At 47.0% G+C, this 22,224-nt stretch overlaps 1 protein-coding gene across 2 annotated transcripts in view; it reads left to right on the top strand.

Moving 5' to 3' along the window:
- Positions 1-22,224, top strand: part of ELAPOR1 (endosome-lysosome associated apoptosis and autophagy regulator 1) — a 550,309-nt gene that overhangs the window by 451,792 nt on the left and 76,293 nt on the right. For both annotated transcript variants that reach the window (XM_069633660.1, XM_069633661.1), the window contains exons 17-20: positions 359-455; positions 542-643; positions 18,905-19,031; positions 21,632-21,810. In XM_069633660.1, coding sequence (XP_069489761.1) covers positions 359-455; positions 542-643; positions 18,905-19,031; positions 21,632-21,810 — 505 coding nt within the window. The remainder of the gene's footprint in view (positions 1-358; positions 456-541; positions 644-18,904; positions 19,032-21,631; positions 21,811-22,224) is intronic.

The raw sequence follows: 22,224 nt of genomic DNA, 5'->3' as shown, positions 1-22,224 counted from the left end.
ATGAGTAACTGGGATTCCCCATTGGAGCTGCAGTGCTACTATTTATTTGTACCCATTGGCCGTTCAGCTGGATCTGTTCCTTTTGGAGTGGGGTCAGACTGATTTGCGCATAGTTGGTCTTCACTCATAATTGGAGACAGCTCAGCTGAGACGAAGAAGGAGATGAGTAATCAAATCCCTCAGTGTTCAATCAAGGAAGTGGACGTACCAAATGGGCCTGGTAATCTTCATTGGACATCAATAGCCATTCTCTTTAATATGCCATTTGGAGCAGCCTAATTTGAAAACCTGTTCACCTATCATCTTCTTCTGCCCAATCAGTATGTACAGCTATCCTCTGCTTTCAATGTCATTACAGGAGTAACAGCAGATGAAACCTTGGACAACATCACCTCGCCAGCTGATCTCTTCCCCCCGGGCAACTCTCCATTATCGGATGTAATATTTTATTACAGGTAAGATTGCCATACGTTAGAATGTCCTTAAGTAGGACAATGTCTTTCATGTTACTGTGCTTATTCTATCTCTTCTTTGCCCAAAGATCAAATGATGTAACAAAGGCCTGCCCGTCTGGAAGAGCAACTGCAATACGTCTGCGCTGTGATCCAGCAAAGGTTGGACCTGGATCCCTCTATGTGCCAAGGTAAAGGGAGGGTGGTACGAGGTATTGTTTACGATGGGCAAATAACCTACAGCTGCACAATGCACCATCACAAATTCCTTGATATCCAAGCCTGTGGGCCCACACCAGGAAATAGGATCAGAACCTGTAGCATAAGATCAAGCCCCATCATCATAACATGCGGCCTGGTATCAGGGCAGAACCTGGGGCCCAATTTTCCCTACTGCATTAGGAGGGGAAGCTGCAAATCCCTGCACTCTCCTCCTGGGCCCCGCCACATGTAACGTATTGCTACACCCTCCACTGTCACCTTGGAGTACAAACTAAGTTCCCCGAGAGTCACCCGCATCCCAGTCCTTCTCAACCCAAGCCAGTCGAACACCACGGCCCTGGTGGGAGAGGCAGAGTCTATACCTAGGGACCCTCCCGAGCTGCTGCCACTGATCAAATCATGGAGCCAGGGTTTGCTCATTGCAGGAGGCCTTTCCTAAAGCCGTCTCCAAATCATGGTCCTGAAGAAGTCAACTGGACCAATCGCCCACAACTCCATGACTTGTTGAAGATGCCTTCCTTGTCTGTAGAATTAGTACAACAGACACCCCTGACTACTCACTCAATGGGACAACTGTAAATCAAATTAGGGTATGGGTAGACCAGCCTGTCCTGAGCTTGCAAAATGAGTTGAATGTCAGCAGAAAAACTAATATTAAAAATCCAACCATCTGTCATGTACATGTTTTGCACATTTGCATAATGTACAAAACTGTAAATAAATGAACTCGTCACAAAGTGAATCGTTTTGGTGTTATGGCTGAGTACTAGACTTGCATGGGTGTACTAATCGGATAGAAATAAGAATTTACTAAGCCAACTGAATTCTTGGGGGAACAATCTTCAACTGGTACCTGGAATAAGCATGGGAAAGCAATCTGTAATCCCTTATGCACTCTTCCCCTGTCCTTTATAATTGGAACATTGCTGCTGCAGCAGGCCAGATTCATGAAAGCTCCTCTCATTAGGTGTTTATGTAGGGACTTCTCAGTCAGGGACCATGAGAATCCCTGCATGGCATCGCTCCAGCTAAGTCTCAACCCTGCTCCTCTACAATGTCTTGCACTCCATCACAATGGAACTTAGCTGTGCCGCTCCCGGGGCATAGCCTCTCACCCCCATGCATCTGCAGTAAACACTGCTCGACTCCACGCTCCCAACACATAGCCCTACTTTCAAAAGAATACAGCTTAGTCCCACGATAACATTTCGGCCCAGCTGTGCACATAATTATTCTCCTTGACTATCTTCCTGCCCGACTGTCCATCATGGCTCCCATCTTCTCTGAGTTCTATGGGCCCGCTACTATGGTTCTAGCCACTCACTGGTTACCTCAGCTGGCTAACAAATGCACACATGCATTAGATAACATTGGGACCTAGCCATTTGCGACCTCCCTTCGTGCTGGTTAAAAATGCATATATGCATTTTAAAACCCTACCTCCACATCTCGGACCACGGTCTTCACCCCCAAAGCGCTTTGAGGCCATACCAATGGCAGTAGATGCTATACAAATGCCATATAACATAACATTCATAACCAGGAAGCAATGCAGAGGGATCAAGAATACGATAATGCAAAAATACAATCGTCAGCTACCACAGTTGAAACCTCTGCCCCAGATCCAGGCGCAAGGGTTCTAGTACCATATACTGTACTCAGACCCAATAACATATACCATATTCTAGCATCAGATACTAGAGTCAAAATCTGTGACCCAATACAAGGTGCCAGAGTCTACCCCTTTGGCATTTTTCAAGGAAGCAATGGCAGAATATGTGGTCCAAATACCACATTCTGGAACACATGTTAACTCATTACTAGGTCAACAGAATCAGCGCGTGGCCTAACGCCAATTTATTGAGTCAGAACCTGTGGCCCAATACCAGTCACAAGAGTCAGTCTGGTGATTTACTACAGGAGAGTGCTGGCCTGTTTTCATCTCTTTCGAGCGGTTTTCTGTTCTACCAAAACATAGGGCTGTAGTGTGTGTACCTGGGGAAGGTGGCCCTTCAGAGGTTCTCCTTTTTCCTATTTCAGTTTTTTAAATAGTGATCTGGAGAGAATCTGGCCTTTCATTGAAATTTGACAAATTATTTTAAGGATCCATTTTACCGAGCACTCACTTTTTTGGATGGTATTGGAGCCCGTAGTAATGAACCCCCACCCACCCACCCGCACACATTCCTCTGACTTCATTGACAGGAAGACCCATGGCCGGAGAGGCATTGCGAAGGACATCTTTCAAGCTTCCAAATTACTGAATGACTTGTTGTGTCCGGCATCTTGGATTAAGGATATCTTCCCAATACTTGCCCTACATCACAGACCTAGTGAAAGGCAATCGGTCTAGCCCATTGAAACATGCAATTTTCATACTCCTGTTGAAAAACACCCACATCTGGTCCAGTTGATCTTAGCCACTATTACCACTCTCAAACCTCCCAGAGCCTGCACAGTTGTAGAAATTGAAGCACAGGTAACTGCATAGGATGTGCAATGCCTTAATCTTCTCAATACTAGCCTTCCTCAAGGAAGATTGTCTTTGTAAAAGGGATCAGCACTTAACCTATCGGCAGCCTCCAGTATGGCAGACAAAAACATTGAGATCAAATGCTCGAGGGAGTGAATTTGAGTTTGATTATTAGAACACAAATGGGCTCTTTCATTCCTGTAGAATTTCTCAGTTTATCAAAAGTAATTGTACTAAATCGTGTCACCCGGGTGTAAGGTAACATGTGGCACACACACGGATCCTCGCTCTGTGCTTTAATGTTCTCTAGCTACTTGATACGTTATCCAAAGGCACCAGCTATCATTCAGATGAAACCCACCTCTGCCTAGAAAAGGAGTCTGTGGCGCTGCGAGTAATGCCATAAAGGGTTAATACCAGATAGCTTTCTAGATGGAGGGGGATTTCTTTGTTCTTAATAACACCAAAATGGAGGTCATTGTTTTGGTCAGAGTTGCAGCCAAGACTACCCCCATTAATTTGGACATCTACCTTGGGGGAAACTCAGATTTAACAGACACAGAAGAGAACGAGGGCATGAACTCAAGTTCTGAACTCTTCTTCAAGCTCAAAATAAATGGATTAGTGAAGGTCCAGAAATTCCAACAATCATTGCTTGGAAATAGTCTTCCATCCCTATGAGTCATACATTGTTGGAATCAGTGAGCGCCTGGTTATAGTGTCCAAGGATTACTAATTCCACAAACATTTTTTTATTTTATTTCATTGTGCATTTGTACGGCGCTTATACATCAAGTAAATTGTGTTTCAAAGCACCCACAGGGCAACAGGGAGGGAACATGGGAATGAAAGGCACACATAACAATGAATGAGAGAGGCGGATTTACCAGGCCTTGTGATCCTTCGGAGCGTGCAAGTGAAGAGAGAGGAATGAGGGAGGGGGTGGGGGTCAGTGCTAGGAGTAACAAGGAGGGGAACTGCTACGGAGTAAATTGCAGACTGTTAAGTGACTGGCAGAGATCACTTGGTAAGAGTGGTCAACTGCCAATACAATAAGTGCAGGCCCATGATAGCACATAAATATGGGGTGGTCATCCAACACCGATAATGTAATCCCCACCTACGACTCACCCTTCATAACACATGTAGGGATTAACCTGACATGGACCGACTATTATTCTACCTATGTATGTCGAATTATTGTATAGCAAGCGATATGACTCTCAGGGCACATCACAACGCAAAAAAGGGGACGAGGACTGGGACTAGGGGAGAGTGAAGGAGGTGCGGCTGAAAGAGAGCTTTTTTAGCTGAGAAGCAAGGGAAAACATTATGAAGAAAAAGAGTCTGTGTGAAAGGTCAGGGGGCACATTGAGAGGTCCCAGGGAGTCTGTCACCCCCCCTTCTTCTGCTACTGTGTCTTCAGGTAGGCAATCCCTGTGCCTTGCCACTGAAAGGAAGCGCCCCCAATTCAGCACGATCCTCCCCGCAATGAGAGACAATAAGGGACTCTCCCGTAGTGGGAATAAGACCAAGACAGAGTGCGGGTGAGCGTAAGTGGGAGTTTATCCAAGGATAAGGCATGCAAAGAACTCTGCAACCTACGAGAGCGCTCTGTCTGACAATAGCAAAGACAGGCGTATTTCTAATACAAAAGACGTCATCAACACCTAAACACTATAGGGGGCACAAGTCAATTGGGATTGGGTGGCGTCGACTAACTATAGGTGTTGCTGCCGCGGGGTTGGTCTTGGCGGGACGACGTCACTGGTCAGCCTCGTGGGTTGGGTTGGGCCTGGCAGGCCGGCTTGAGGTCATCCGTGCGGTGTTGATGTGCTGGGGCAGCCTGTGACAATGACGAATACCTTTCCTGTCTCATTTGCCCTAGGCCATGCACACTACAGTTATTCAGAAAATGACATTTACGTTCATTAATAAATCGCTTCACCAGCTTATCTTATAAAATAAACACAACACATGAGGAATGCACCTCGTGAGAGGTCTGGTGGTTGTCGGTTGGGGTGAGATTTACCTGTGTCTTATTGACCGGTATTTTAGGTCATGGGACGGGGCTCTGGGACCTGGGCCGAGTGATACATGTCTGTCTGCTGCGTTAGAAGTTATTATATAGATGGGTCTCTGTGTCTTGTCCCAATGATGGGGGTCGTCCTTACACGGGGTCAGGATTCTTGGGGGGTTCGTGGGATTTATGAGAGGGTGCTGGTAGATCAGTGGGTTCATCCGTGGGTTTATTACCGTGCTGTAAATAACACAGGTGGCGGGCTGTGGCCTTGGTTGCGGCGCCGGGGCCTCTGACTCTCTGAAGTAACGCCAGCTTGGTTGGGGGAGGTGAGGGAGCGCGGCACAAGTCTTAGCTTTTTTATCTGGCAGGCTTGGTGGGGTGGGAGAGGGAATGACCTTGCATATACTCACAAAGGTATTTTCCTCGTGCGTTGCTGATCAGTGAATGCAGAAGTTTTATACTGTTCTGCCTTATTTTAACGTTATTCAGACACACATATATATATATATATATTTCAATTTCGTTACACATTTCTTTAATACAGTCGGTTCCAGTACCTTTTCATTACCTAACATTATGTTCACTACATTGTGTGCGTATTGTATGTACATTAGACGTTATACGAGGGATATCTAGGTTATGGCCTACAGAGATTGATGCTCGCCGCTTTGGGTGATTCAAAACATATATGAGTTCAAGTTTCTACATACTATTGAAAAACACTTTTACAAATAGAGGTTACACGTTTGGTCAACATCTTTCTCCGTGGTTATAGCAGCATTAGTCCAGACCTGGAGGGATATCATATAACGTTACATTTTTATGGTTCATTCACATTTTAAACAGAGGTAGTTCATTAATACCAATACTTGAACTATTTTCTACCTTCTTCAGATAGTGATGCTTCAGCTTTTTTCCCCGTTGCCCCGGCCTTGCGGTCCGGGTCATACGGGGTGCAATATCACATTGTTACTAATATAATGTTGCCGTGTTGGCATCTCGGGTTTAGCTCATCTCCGACTTTCTCATGGGAACGCGCTCGCAGCGGATCTGCCAGGGCTGCTGAGGCGGCAGAGATGCATGAAAGGCCCTCCAAAGGTGGGGGCCTCGTTACAGTGTGCTGAACTCACACCATGTTTGCTGTGCAAGATGGCGTCTAGGCCTAACTTAATTTTCGGTAAATGCAAAGACAGGGTGCGTGTGGGCAATGTCGTCGGCGGGTGAACCCTCCTCCACCTGGGCCCGGGTGGCATGAGGGTGCGCCCACCGAGCCATGGCCCTCACCTGGGGAGGGAGCTGTAGGTGAGGAGGGCCTCGTGGCCATTCCTCCCCTACATTTCCCCCCTTTCGTTACTTAAAGTAACGAATTTCTTTAGCTCTTCTAATCTTCTACATTCTTGTTCCTCTAACACTGCACCATCCCATGCAGGGGTTCCTTTTATAGGCATCCATGCTCTGCACACCCCCCTTAAGCTCTCACCTCTCCTAGCATACTCGTCTGGTGTACATGTCAAATATATACAGTCGCCAGTTTCTTCCAGATCTACCCAGACCTCCTCATACCATTCCAGTTCTACGTCTCGTGGTTCTTTAATCGTGGTGTGCCATAGCTTATCTACTATGTACTTGTCACGGCACATAGGCACTAACTGGTACCTGGGGGTGTTGTCTGTTCCTGTCTGCACATGTACTTCTTGTGTTGCTTTAATTGTACCACCGGAGTTGCCCATTGTCACCATCATCATTGCACCGTTAGGAACTGCATTAGCACAACATCGGAGGCCCACCTGGCACAGGCAGAACATCACAAGGATGACCACCACTATTGGTATCAGGAACTTCATTGTCACTCCAAGCCATGAGGGAACCCAAGAGAAGATATTGTCGAACCACGAGCTATCCTCAGCTCCACCTTCCATTTTCATCTTCTCGCCCAGGTTATGTACTGCTTCAATAACGTGGGACAGGGACCCATTTTCTGCGTCTTCGGAAGGTACGAACGTGCAGCACGCACTTCCTATTTTTCGGCAAACACCTCCATCGATTGCTGTTAACAGGTCTAGAACATACCTGTTCTGCATGGTCATTAATCGCAGAGCTCGTAGTTCCACCTTTATTATGTTAAACCCTTCTTCAGTGTCATTGGCCAACTGGATCAGTTCCCACCGTGTGATCTGGAGCCATTTTGCATTTGCTCTTGCTTGGACACTTGATACTAGCGAAGCAAAGAATGTTTCCACGGAGCTGAACAGGCGATACTTGTCTGGGATCTGTGCCAATAAATCAGATGATGCTTGTGATATGTAGTTCGAGGCTCGCTTGTTCCTTGAGAGCTCTTCTCCTTTCCCTCCGGAGGACAGGACATAAAGGTGCGCTTGTGTAGTTGGAGACGCTGCATTCTGGTTCAAGCCTCCGTTCATCATGTTACTTCTGTCAATATGGCTTTCGGGAATCACCATTAGTGTTGAATGCAAAGTGGCCATTGAGCAGCTACCACTCCATGATTGGGGAAGGTGCAGGTACGCCTTGTTTCCGCATACCCAGTAGGTGTCCATTAGTGCTGCTGTTCCCTTTTTCATATCTGGGATGGTGAGAGTTTTGTTACAGTTCTTGTTCGTTCCTATTGCCATTTTTCCTTCTCCCTTGAAACATAGTTCGTTTTGTATTTCACTTTGTAACTTGAAGGGTTTCTCCATCGCTGTTACCCATGTTAATTTAGGGATGTGTTCTTTCCATATTGGCAAGCACGTTCTTTCCATCCACCGCAGCTTTTCTGGTTGGACACCCTTCAGTGCTTCTGCCTTGCACAGCACTTCTTCGTCTTTCCATTTGTTTTCGGAAAACAGTGTCCCTTGTATTGCAAAGAAAGGTTCTTTAAGGCAGATCACTCCAGTAGCTTGCGAATAGCACGTTTTGTTGTTCTGTAACATTCTGAAAGAGACATCGTGTGCTTGGAAAGTGTTCTTTATTCTACACAGCGTGAGATGAAGGAGACATTGGGCATCCACAATGGGCAATTCTCGTGGCAACAATACTTTAGGTGTGCCTGATGCATGGGGGATAAGTGAGCAGACATAACAGCTCTCATTGGTTGTTTGTTTGGCTGTTGTGCTCATATCTGCATACCATTTATTTGCTTGGTGAGGGTGTCGTGGGTCTTCCATTTTGTCTAACCCTAGCCCATAATACTCATCATACCCTTTTCCACCAGTCTCTCTTCTCCGCCTACTTTTCTCCCTTCTTCTGTACCTTCTCGTTATAGGAGGTGAAGAACCAGGCCCCCCTTTCTCCCTCCCACCCCCCTTTTCTAATTCTTCATATAGGGACTTGTGTTCTGTCATCATAATCACTTTTCCATCCTCCTTAATAAACAAGAGATCGTTGTTTGAAATTGGGGCGGGAGGGATCGTGTGGTTGTTGTATGTTCCAGGTTGGGACATTGTGTCATTTTCTACATTTTTGGTTCTCCATTGTGAGAGGACAGCAGTGGGTGGTGTAGTATAGTATCCCCACACAAAGTGTGATCCATCCCAGATCAAGAAATCACCTTCTTTGATACCTACAGTCGGAATTGTTTTCGTTCCAGGAGCAAGGGTGGTGTTGTTCCCCCCTCCCCCCTCGTTCATCTCGGTAGAGATGAACGCTATAATCCAGTGTAACACCAGACAAAACATTGAGATGAAGAACACGATAGCACACATTGATAAACCACATTCAAATGAATATGTTAATCTAGCCACTAACATTTCTCTAAATCTAACATATCTGTTAGTTGCAGGCTGCCCATTCGATGCCATGATAAATCCTGTTTGAGACACAAAAGTTCATTAAATACAAACATGTAAGCATTTCCACATTGTAACGTTTCGGTGATAAAATATAGGGTTGGGTGAGGGAGGGGGTTTGTTGACAGACAAGGTAGCTTTCAGTCATCATTATTCGTACCTTACTATATATATATATAAATAATAAAAAAACATGACATTTTAAAAACAACAATAATAAAAAAACATCTTAAAGAGCACAGGAGGGGAAAAAAGAACCCCACGCAAAACTTTCAAAAATTGTAAAAAAGAAAATTTACATATACATGTGTACATGTTTTAGTCCAGGACATTTGTTGCGCGCTAATTGTGTTCACTGTTCATTTCATGAAGCACACAAAATTCCAATCATTCATTCCGCACAACTTCATCGTCCGCTGTTGCCTGTGCCTCATCCTGCACCTCACTCTCCGCAGCGCTGTAAGCTTTACGTACATCTGTCAAATGCACCCAATATCGCAGGCCCTTAACCTTTACTGCTGTAGGCGTGCAAAACACTACCTCATAGGGGCCATGGAAGCGTGGTGCGTTCCACCTCCGCACAAAACTTCTAACATATATAAGGTCACCAGGCATTAGCTGTAGTGGTTTTTCAGGCAAACCGTTTGGTTCAGTCGCGTTCCCCTCCTCTCTTGTCGAGGGGGGGGCTAGTTGTTTTGCAATTACGCGCGCTGCCCGTGTCAATTTTCGCAGGTATTCTGTGAACTCCTCCCCCAATATAGCTGCGCTTCTGTGTGCATCAGAACGTTCACGGAGAGGCGAATGCGCTGTGTGCATTCTTCTTCCCGTGACGATCTCGTGCGGGGACAAATGGTGATCCTTACTTGGCTGGTTTCGTAGTTCAAACAAGGCCAAAGGCAGGCAGTACATCCAAGTCTTTTTAAGGGAAAAACAAAGTTTTGATAATCTGCCTTTTAACAGGCCATTTATCTTTTCCACGACGCCATTACTTTGAGGATGATAAATCGAACATAATTTGTGCTTTATACCCAATAATGTAGTCACTTCTTTAAATAATTCATTAACAAAATGCGTCCCGTTATCTGAGCGAATAACGTCGCAAATTCCCCAGCGCGGAAACACTTCCCGCACTAGGAACTTCGCGGCGCCCTTCGCGTCAGGGCGGGCACATGGGCCTGCCTCCACCCACCTCGAAAATGGACATACAACCACAATCATGTATCGAGCCCCGTTACACCTTTCTCCCATGTCTACATAATCAATGTGGAGCTCTCTGAATGGGCCACTTGGTTTTGGTATCGTACCCCTTAGTGTACGCAATGTCATACCTGAGTTGTAAATTTGACATGTCGTGCATTCTAGAGCTAACCTTGTGACGTGTTCTTGGAGGCAAGGTGTAAACCAATCTTCTTGTATCTCTGCCATTATGTGTTTCTTTGTGTTGTGTGCAGGAAAGTGTAGTTGTTGAAATGCTATTTCTAACAGCGTAATTGGCATTACCACTTTTCCTGAACTCTCTTGTCGCCACAATAAATCAGTCGGTGATTTGCTGCATCCTCTCTTAGTCCACAGCAATTTTTCCTCTGCACTAGCTCCCTCTTGCAGCTCTATTATCTCCTGTGTGGACATCATGTTGTATCCTGTGGGGACCTCTTGGCTTGCTGTGTGGTGCAACATGTACTCTCCTATTTCACCTTTTTGTAGATATGAAGCTGCTTTGGCAGCGGCGTCTGCTGCCGCGTTCCCCAAAGATACAAAATCTGTATTGGTGGTATGAGCTTGACATTTTACGATGGCCACTGCCGTGGGGTCTTGCAGGGCCTCAATCAGTTCTTTCAATAATTCTGCATGCTGGACTGGCGTTCCGTCTGCTCGTCGGAACCCTCTCCGCCCCCACCGGGCCAACCCACCGTGAACTGTTGTTGTCATGTATGCTGAGTCTGTATATATGGTCACTGCGCACCCCTTGGCGGCATGCAATGCTTCTATTAGCGCTATTAGTTCTGCTGCTTGCGCTGAATAGTGTGATGGGAGGCGGTGTTGTACTAGTATCTCATATTCATCTTCCTCTAATCGTACCACTGCCATACCCACATGCTTTTCTCCTGTCTCCAGGTCAATTGATGCTGACCCGTCCACAAAATACACCTCACCCTCGGTCAGGGCGTTTCCAAAAATCACTGGATCCTTACTTTCGTCACCTGAGTACGTGGCGCAGTTGTGGTTTTCCATGTCCTCTATGGTGCATGCCTCTGTGATGAATGTGGCTGGGTTCACTGTTTTACATCTTACTATATGGATGTTAGCGCTGGACAGTATTATCTCATATGCTGTGGCGCGTTGTGTTGTCAATGTGCTCTTTGTTCGCTCTAATATTGCAAAAAGTGAGTGTTCCACAAACAGTGTCACCGGGCAGCCCATTACTATAGTGGCACTTTTTTCAATTGCGAACGCGGCTGCAGCTAGGGATTGCTCGCAGGCGAAATGACCTTGCATTACTGCGTCTAGGGTGCCGCTATAGTAAGCTAGTGGTTTGTGCCCTAAGGATGTTTTCTGTGTCAGTACTGCTGTCATCAATGTTCCTTTGCAGTGTGAAAATAAGAAGAATTCGCGCCCATAATCTGGGTTTGCTAGTACTGGAGCGCTTGATATCAGCTCTTTTAGTGAGTTAAATGCTGTGTTCATCACCTCTGTCCATTCTATGTGTTTGTGTTCTTGTTGTGCTTCTTTCAGTGCCTGTAGCAGGGGCCTTGTGTACGCCGCATAGTCCAATATCCATGCTCGGCAATAGTTACACATACCCAGAAATTTCTGCATCTCTTTTACTGTTTTGGGCTCCCCAATTGTTCTAATCGCCTGTGCCCTGTCTGGTATAATTCGCTTGCCATCCTTTGATATCAACTGACCCAAGTATAGGACCTCCGTCAGACAGTATTGTAACTTCCCCTTGTCCACCTTGTACCCCTTATTTGCCAACAATGTCAAGAGTGTTATCGAGTCCTGTCTGCATTCTTCCTCAGCCTGTGCACAAACCAATAAATCATCAACGTACTGAATCACTGTGCTTTCTACAGACAAATTCCCCAGATCTTCATGTAGTACCCTGTTAAATATGCTTGGGCTCTCGCAATATCCTTGTGGTAGTCTGCAGTGTTCGAACCTCCTTCCTCCCAATGTAAATGCTGTCAAGTACCTGCTCTCTTCTGCCAAGGGAATCGAAAAGAATGCATTTTTTAAGTCAATTACTGTGAAGTGTGATGCTATTTTTGGAATGTTGCACAGTATTGTCGCCGGGTTCGGGACTAAAGGGAACTCCTTCATTACCACATCGTTCAATGGGCGTAAATCTTGTATCATCCTCCATGAACCCCCCTTCGCTTTTTTGATTGGGTAAATGCATGTGTTGCATGGGGAGTTTGAGGGCACTATTATACCCTGTGCTAGCAGTGCTTCGATTGTCTCTCTGATCCCTTCTTCTGCTTCTCGCGACAGTGGATATTGTTTCACCCGGGGTAGTATTGCTCCCTGTTTTATTTTTATCACCACAGGCTGAACTTCATGTAGCAACCCTACATCGTGGGGGCCATTAGTCCATAAGTTAGTGGGTACTGACCTCATGTCTTCATCAAAAAATGTGTGCGGTGCTCCTACTACCGCCATTAGTTCAACCTTAGTTTGTCTGGCTGTAACTACAATGTCGCAGGGCATTGCCAGTTCCATCACTACTTCACCATCTCCCTCGGTGTCAGAAAATAGCTCCTCGTCCGAGAGCTCTCTCAGCGGGATATTTGCATTTGTACACAATACTGTCCGCCACTCACACCCTTCCATGTCAATACCAATCACACATATCCTGTTTGCTGATACATGTATTGCATGCAAATCCAACGATAGTACTGCCCCAAGAGCAGTGTCAGGGCTTGCTATGGGACGAAAAAGGAATTCTGCTGGGATCCTCCACTCCACCCTTTTTAGTTCTGGTACTATGAGAGCCAATGTTCTCATGCCTTCAACAAACATCTCCTCATTTCTTGGTACCCCTCTGATCTCTTTTATTATTGTGTGGCCGTGTATTACTGCTAATATACGGAGGGGGCATATGCCTGGCGTTGAACATACGATGCCGCTCCCTGTGAATGATATGGTCATGTTTAGTTTGCTCAAGAGATCTCTCCCCAGTAAGTTGATGGGAGAGTTTTCATAGTACAGTAAGGGTGCTTTCACTGTTTTACCCCCCACTGTCACATCCAATACCTCTGTGTAAGGAACTTCAATTACAGCCCCAGAGAACCCCTGCGTCTCTAACGTTCTATTAGATAACGGGAACCGGCCCTCTCTAATGCATGATTTCTCCGCTCCCGAATCCACCATGAATATGAATTGCTTGTCTCCTATCTGCGCTCCTATCAATGGTTCCTCTGATGCATTGTGGGTCGTAGACAGTACTGGACACGCAAGTGCTCTCTGTGGGCTGTCCTATGCGGGGTGTCTCATTGCCCCCCCTTGATCGAAAATGTTCCCCGAAACTACTGACACTCCACTGTAAGGTGCGGGGGCTGGTGCCCCATTAGCTCCTGTGGCGAAAGTATTACCAGGCGTGTAGTGCACATTGTCATTATTCTGTGGGCTGGTTTGTGTTCGGTATTGATGTCCGTGTAGTTGTGCGTTACTCCTTTGTACTACATTGTCTGGTTGCTGGTATTGTCCCATGGGGAGGCCGTAGGGGCTTCCTGGATGGGGGTGTCCGTACTGTTCTATCTCTTGGAAACCGTTGTTTTGTCTGCTCCTACATTCCCTTGAGTAATGCCCCCATCTCCCACAATTCCAACAGCTCCCCTGTGGACCTCTGGGACCCTGCCACCCATTTCCTCCCATTCCTCCATACCCTTGTCCTCCTCTTCGCCCCCTGTACCCACCTCTTCCTCCTCTTGGGGCCCACTCTTGCCACGTTGGACCTCCGTTCTGCTCCTGCTCTGTCCACTGTCGTTGCCCTTGTCCTGCCCAATTCGCTGCTATTCTTCCTTGTATTGCTATTTGCCCCTCCTCTCCTTCCTCTCCCTCCCTTATGAGTGGGAGTCCCGCTACCGCTGCTGCGACCTTCACCAATTTTGATTGCACCAACTTCGCCTCGTCCGCCAACCTTTTCTGTGCTACTTCCCTCTCTCTTTCTTTGATCCGTTTACAATGGTGTACTATTATGCTTTGGATCTCCGGCCAGCCTTTTGCCTCAACACCTGCTATTTTATCTAGTGCCTTTTGCACTTCCTTTGGGAGCCCTCTCTTAATGATGAAGTAAAATAGAGACGTGGATTGGTGCCAGGGCGTACCCGTTTCCGCTCTCCACATCTCCTGCACCCGGAGAATGTAATCCATAGCGTCCTCCCCATCATTCATGGTACATTGCATTACTGACTGCAAATCAGGGGTATCTGGGAAGGTTTCCCGCAGTGCGTCCCACACCCTTGCTCGCACGGTGTTAAAAGAAGCCCCATCATGGCGATCACACTCTAAAGTTACAGCTGGAAAACCCGCTTTAGCCCACACTCTGTCTGCCTGATCCCCTACTGCGGACACTAGTAGGCTTTTCACATCGCCTACTGCCAGCGGTATACCCGCGGTATGTTTCTCAAATGCATATATCCACTTGCTTGCCCCTCCTGACAGCTGTGGTAGTAATTTCATTAAATTAGCCTTGTCCATCTGAGCCCACGGTATATAGTTCGGCCTCCCGCCCCCCCTATGGAGTAATGGGAGTTGTAATTTCCCTTTTGCCGTTGCAGCTTCCTTTCCCTTAGTCACTGCTGACTCTAATGACGCCATCTTCCCCACCCTATTTCTTAGTCGTCCCATCCATTCATCTTCTATAGTCCCCAGTGAACATGCACCATCTAGCTCCTCGCCGTCTCCTCCTACTGCCATGCTCAATCTATCACTCTCATCCCCCCCTCCTCTGACATCACATAACAAATCCTCTCTGATCCCTCTCTCTCGCGAGACATCACCAATGCTTCCTTCTGCTGTCCCTACTTCTATTATCCTGGTTGGTTCTTCCTCTATTCTGAACAGTATTTCCCCCTTTTTCCATCCTTCCTCAATTTGTCTACTTTCGCTCGACGCTCTAGACGTGCGTCCAGATTGTGTGGGGGCGCATGCTGTGCGTTCACATATGTCTTTTATTCTTGAGAGTTCATCTCGTGCCACTGTAAGCCTCGACTCTAAGTCACTCGTTAACTTCTCTATGTCCACTCTCTGTGTGCCTCCCTGGGCGCGCTCTCTGGTGTTTTCGTAGGGTGGGGGTGCAGTTGGTCTTTGTGGCGTGCTGGTCGAAGGGGGAGGTACATAAATCGGGTCGCTGTATCCTGCTGCAGGGGCTGGTTTAGGTAATATTGGGTACAACATAACCACTTCAGTAGGTTGTTCTGTACTTAACTGTTCCTTTTCCTCTCGCGGGATCATTAGTGGATTGTCTGTGGTGGAAGGTAAATCAATATTTGGAGCTGGAGCTTTGGGTGGGGGTACTTCCTCAAACAATCTCCACAGATCCAATATCTCCTTCCTATTCTGCCATTGTTTTCCCTTATACTTGAGGCGAATACATGTACATACCATATCAAGAACGCTTTTGTCAAAAGACCCTCCTTCTGGCCAAATCTGGGGCAACCCCTCCCCTTTCAATTCTGTTAACCATTGATCATGATATTTATTTATGCGTTCAGCATATCCCGGCAAGCTCTTGCAAATGTGTGACAAGGGAGTTTCAGCCCCCATCCTTTAAATCGCTAGCGCTACCACGTTCGCTTTCGTTACTTTTTATTAGCTGTAAATATGCGTATGTATTCCTTTATGGCACAGACAAGAGCGGACCTCTTAAAATTATCACCCACCGTTATTCACTGCACAAATCTCTTCTCACTCACCATATCTCATCTCCTTCCCATTCCCAGGCACTCTTATGTGATCTCACTTGTAATTGATCAAGTACTGGTTATGGCCACACTCTCTGACACCACCTCGCGGCCACCCGTTCGTCTCTCACACTCGTACGGTGCGCGCACCCTTCACAATGCTTTCCACTCACACTCTTTGTCTTTCTCCTCCCTTTCCTCCCTAGCCAGCTGTCCCTGTTTTCCTGCTAAGGTTACTGTGTTCACGTCTGTACGTGCCACTACTGAGTCCCCACTTTTTAAGATGTTCTAACTTCTTTATACCCTTCTCATTTTCGCCCCCTACCCCGTGGAAATGGAAAAAGAAGAAATAGAGAGAGAGAGAGCACAATCACTAAAAAATATTCCCGGTGTCTCCTTTTGCTAGACACCAATAACTTATTTCTCACTTCTTCATATATTCCCAGTACTAGTCTAGATAGCACTATGCGGCGCCGCCTTCCACCCCCTCTCGGAGCTAGGTTTCCGTCACTTTTACCACGTCACTTATTTCTTACTCCTAATGGCCATATGCAAAAAGAAAGAATAAAGAAAGTTTCAAGACCCGTCTGTAGTAGACCCCCGATATTCTTCTCCTCTACCTGTCCCCGTTCTGTTATTCCCAATTCCCTTTCTTTTCCCCTTGACGATCACTCGCACTCGGTACTCACGTGCCCGTCTTGAACCGATACTCTCCGAAACTGGGTCCGTCCAGGCGGCGTCACCGGTAACTCAACGGTCAGCCCCTGGCTCCGGCGAGCGGCACTCAAAGGGGATTTTTTTCCAATCGGGATCCCGTACCCTTTCTCATTGAGTGCGCACTTCTTATTGTGCCGGTCGCCGTTGGCGGGCGGCCTCCCGGAGACGGCTCACCGTGCGTATCCCTTCTCGACCGGAGATTCTCGTGCCACAAGGGGGTCGTTTAAGAAGGAGTTAGGAAAAATAGTTTGGAGATATCACGCTATCGGGGTCACCACTGAAAGGAAGCGCCCCCAATTCAGCACGATCCTCCCCGCAATGAGAGACAATAAGGGACTCTCCCGTAGTGGGAATAAGACCAAGACAGAGTGCGGGTGAGCGTAAGTGGGAGTTTATCCAAGGATAAGGCATGCAAAGAACTCTGCAACCTACGAGAGCGCTCTGTCTGACAATAGCAAAGACAGGCGTATTTCTAATACAAAAGACGTCATCAACACCTAAACACTATAGGGGGCACAAGTCAATTGGGATTGGGTGGCGTCGACTAACTATAGGTGTTGCTGCCGCGGGGTTGGTCTTGGCGGGACGACGTCACTGGTCAGCCTCGTGGGTTGGGTTGGGCCTGGCAGGCCGGCTTGAGGTCATCCGTGCGGTGTTGATGTGCTGGGGCAGCCTGTGACAATGACGAATACCTTTCCTGTCTCATTTGCCCTAGGCCATGCACACTACAGTTATTCAGAAAATGACATTTACGTTCATTAATAAATCGCTTCACCAGCTTATCTTATAAAATAAACACAACACATGAGGAATGCACCTCGTGAGAGGTCTGGTGGTTGTCGGTTGGGGTGAGATTTACCTGTGTCTTATTGACCGGTATTTTAGGTCACGGGACGGGGCTCTGGGACCTGGGCCGAGTGATACATGTCTGTCTGCTGCGTTAGAAGTTATTATATAGATGGGTCTCTGTGTCTTGTCCCAATGATGGGGGTCGTCCTTACACGGGGTCAGGATTCTTGGGGGGTTCGTGGGATTTATGAGAGGGTGCTGGTAGATCAGTGGGTTCATCCGTGGGTTTATTACCGTGCTGTAAATAACACAGGTGGCGGGCTGTGGCCTTGGTTGCGGCGCCGGGGCCTCTGACTCTCTGAAGTAACGCCAGCTTGGTTGGGGGAGGTGAGGGAGCGCGGCACAAGTCTTAGCTTTTTTATCTGGCAGGCTTGGTGGGGTGGGAGAGGGAATGACCTTGCATATACTCACAAAGGTATTTTCCTCGTGCGTTGCTGATCAGTGAATGCAGAAGTTTTATACTGTTCTGCCTTATTTTAACGTTATTCAGACACACATATATATATATATATATTTCAATTTCGTTACACATTTCTTTAATACAGTCGGTTCCAGTACCTTTTCATTACCTAACATTATGTTCACTACATTGTGTGCGTATTGTATGTACATTAGACGTTATACGAGGGATATCTAGGTTATGGCCTACAGAGATTGATGCTCGCCGCTTTGGGTGATTCAAAACATATATGAGTTCAAGTTTCTACATACTATTGAAAAACACTTTTACAAATAGAGGTTACACGTTTGGTCAACATCTTTCTCCGTGGTTATAGCAGCATTAGTCCAGACCTGGAGGGATATCATATAACGTTACATTTTTATGGTTCATTCACATTTTAAACAGAGGTAGTTCATTAATACCAATACTTGAACTATTTTCTACCTTCTTCAGATAGTGATGCTTCAGCTTTTTTCCCCGTTGCCCCGGCCTTGCGGTCCGGGTCATACGGGGTGCAATATCACATTGTTACTAATATAATGTTGCCGTGTTGGCATCTCGGGTTTAGCTCATCTCCGACTTTCTCATGGGAACGCGCTCGCAGCGGATCTGCCAGGGCTGCTGAGGCGGCAGAGATGCATGAAAGGCCCTCCAAAGGTGGGGGCCTCGTTACAGTGTGCTGAACTCACACCATGTTTGCTGTGCAAGATGGCGTCTAGGCCTAACTTAATTTTCGGTAAATGCAAAGACAGGGTGCGTGTGGGCAATGTCGTCGGCGGGTGAACCCTCCTCCACCTGGGCCCGGGTGGCATGAGGGTGCGCCCACCGAGCCATGGCCCTCACCTGGGGAGGGAGCTGTAGGTGAGGAGGGCCTCGTGGCCATTCCTCCCCTACACCACCTAGCTGTCCCTCTCTCTCGCTCCCATTTCCTGACGTATGAAATGGCTCTCTCTTTATCTCTGTAAACATTGGTCAGAATGTGCGCAGTGAGACACTGCTCAAGATGGATCCGTAATGAGGTGTTCTATTTCCACAGCAAATGCATGGACGGGACCTGTGACGGATGCACCTTCCACTTCCTGCGTGAGACGGCCGATGCCTGCCCACTCTGCTCCTCTCATGATTACCACACCATAGTGAGCTCCTGCTCTCACGGAATCCAGGTACACTCCCCCAGGTGACCCTGTGGGCAGGACACTAGTACCTTGGGAACCCACTCATTGAAGAACTTTCCCTAGTCTCTAACTTAGAAAATTGGGCGGGAGTGTTGTGCTCTGTCATTAGTCTCTATCAGAAACCAGGCACAGGGCCGCTATAAGAATTGGTATTGTGCAAGGGTTTTGTTCTTATTCTAGCAATCAGCTTGGGCCATACTAATCATTACATATGCCCACTCCCAGAGAAGGAAGTGCCATCTTGGCATTGACTGGCATATCGCTCCATGCCAGGCTGTTGAAGCACACCATCCATTCAGCAGAAGATGTTCTGCTTGAACCAGGGATATGGGTTGCTGGGGCAGAGGGTCTATCTCAGACATTCTAACATTCTGCCACTCTTCAAATGAGTTCACAAATATTTCAAGGTTTTAACTGTGTTTTTCTTTTATTTGTAATCCTTTCCTACTGATATGCCCTACTCAAGAACAGTAAATGAGCCATGTGGTCAAAGTGAAGCATGTAAGGAACAGATTGGTAGTTAACTGTGCCGTAGGGGACAAAGAGAGGAGACATGGAAAGTACCGGACGAATGATGGCGACCTGGGCACTTTGAGCTCCTGTTCCCCTTCCTCCACACTCACAGCATAAAGGCCTTGTGGGGCCAGGCCTGGTGCACTCTGTATAACAATAATAAAAAAAAAGAGTTGGGGAGTATATGAAAACCACACCCGCATGCCAGCTCCTCCCTCTCACGCCCCGTTCTCTAGCAGATGGGAGGAGCACTTTCAGCAACACTGCGTTAGCACTTGCGCACTGCACACTATGGAGCTCATTATGTTATTGTGGCGTAATGTTAATCATAGGCGTAAAAGCCTTAATAAAGACGTTTACGCCTTTCTTTTATGCCACGCCACATTTTCAAGCGTGTGTGTGGCGGAGAGGAGCAGCACAATGCAAATTGCGTTTCCGCTTCTTTCCTTCCTCACCGCCATGCAAGTGCTCTAGCTTCAGCACCGGCGTGGAATTTTCATGCCGTCGCATATGCTGGAGATCGCTATGGAGTCCACCAGCTTTATGCACCAGCATGCACGCATGTTGGACAGCGTTTTAATTGTAATTGTGCACGCAGCGTGTACAATGCCAGGCAGTGTTTACTCACTTTGCAATGACGGAGTGTAAAAGTGCAGGACAAATGGCGGCACTTCTCCGTCCTCAAATTACAAAAGTGAGCAACATGACCTCCTATATGTGTTGAGAGTGCTTGGCCCGGATCATTCTTGTGCCCTTTCCACACCCCATGACGCACTTTAACTTTATTAAACATTACTAAAATTAAATGCTTTTTAAATTCAAATGAGCCTCATTACGAGTTGGCCGGTGTGGAATTAACGTGCCGGTATTAAGTTTACTGGCACGTTTCTGCACCGGCCAACCACAAGTTGGCCAGAGAGGTGGCAGAATGACCTTCAACTAAATGCTGGAGGTTATTCTGCCAATTTACCGGTAAAAACCGATAGGATTACAGGCTCCAGCAATACCGGTGCCTGTAATACTGGCAAACTCATGGAATGGGGAGTTACACCATCACCCGGGACTCGTAATCCATTCGACATTCCACCGGACCGAGTGCCGGTAACGGTAAGAGAGTTTGCCGCTATCAGTGCGGATTTACCGTCAGGATACCGGCAAACTTGTAATGAGCCACAGCCACACACCACAAACTTGGCAGTGGCCAGGTTATGGTTGCTTTAGAAACCATAACTTGTGAATGTTTGGTGTTTTTCTATTTTGTGCTGCAACCATAGCACCCCTTTAACCAAGGTTTTTGCCACTGAATTTCAAAGGTTTTTAATGCACCTTTAGAATCCCCATTAGTCTTATGGTGGTTGTATACTTGCTATTTAACCAGCATACGCCTGATCTGCCTAACCTAATGCCTTCCCACGGCTGGGGGCCCTTATTTAACTATATATGGTAGTGGTCTTCAAACTATGAGGCTGCCCCCCCCAGAGAGGGGCCTGAAGGAAGTCCGGAGGGGGACTCTTTAATAAAGGGTTAAGATACAATTTTAAATATATTTCTACTGCTTATATTTTCTATTAAAAGCAGTCACCGTAATCCGTTTTAAAAGAGCTCCAGCCCAAGGTGGGCAGCCCAGAAACAATATTTTTACTGAGAGAGTGGGGGGGGGGGTTGGTATGAAAAAGTTTGAATACCACTGCTATATGGGTACTCTCTGATGTTTCCTGATTGTGCAATTCATGGTTGCACGCCACATGTTCATGCTTTTTCTGTAGGGTTATTTAATCCATCACACCTTTCCAACCCATTTTGCAAAGCAATCCTGTTCACGCAGTAGTTGAGGCTCCAGTGTGAACATGACAGCATCTGATCTTGGAACACCTCACCTCTCAATGCATGGTGCAGGTTGGGTGGACCTTACATGTCGCTAAATCGAAACTGCCCATTGTTCTTGACTAATAACTAAAAACAGTCTGATAACTGATGGCTGGACTCGTCACCAAACACACACAAGAGTCAAAAGTTGCCACACACTCCTAACCACCTATCTGATGGGCAGTATGACTTCTCTGTTACCTTCACAGAAAACAACATTTATCTGGAGGGAGCCGCGCAGGTGCCACGGGGGCGTCGCCCTGCCCGAAGCGGGCGTGACCATCTGCAAAGCCATGGATTTCTGGCTGAAGGTCGGAATCGCTGTTGGAACCTGCACGGCCATGCTGCTAGTCGTCATGACCTGCTACTTCTGGAAGAAAAATCAAAAGTAGGTCCAACTAAGCCGTACTTCAGACAGAATTCAGAGAGTGTCTGTACATGAGCTGCTATTGCAAGCACTATCCTATAGTCTGGTGCAGCCAGTTCTGAATATAGCACACGCCCAGGGATGCAGAAGGGCCTGTGTGTGTGCTGTTAGCTGTACAGCATACACAGAGAGCACTCTGGTGCCTGCCTTACAGCTATGTGCAGGCAGAACCTCAGTGTAACACACAGCAGATGGACAGGGGCTTGTCTTTACACCGCAAGCAATCAGATTTTGGGATGGGGAACACTGTGCGAATAAGGAGGTCTTCACTGCAACTAGGTGCCATCAATCAGACACTCAGCATATCACACATCCTAGCAAGTACTATAGCCATCACTGTGTGCTTTACAGGACCAGCTTTACAAATGAAACCAG

Source organism: Ambystoma mexicanum, chromosome 13 (assembly GCF_040938575.1).
Source record: "Ambystoma mexicanum isolate Mex_15411 chromosome 13, UKY_AmexF1_1, whole genome shotgun sequence".
Classification (NCBI taxonomy): Eukaryota; Metazoa; Chordata; class Amphibia; order Caudata; family Ambystomatidae; genus Ambystoma; species Ambystoma mexicanum.
The sequence above is the reverse complement of the archived record's forward strand: the minus strand, read 5'-3'. Positions and strand labels throughout refer to the sequence as shown.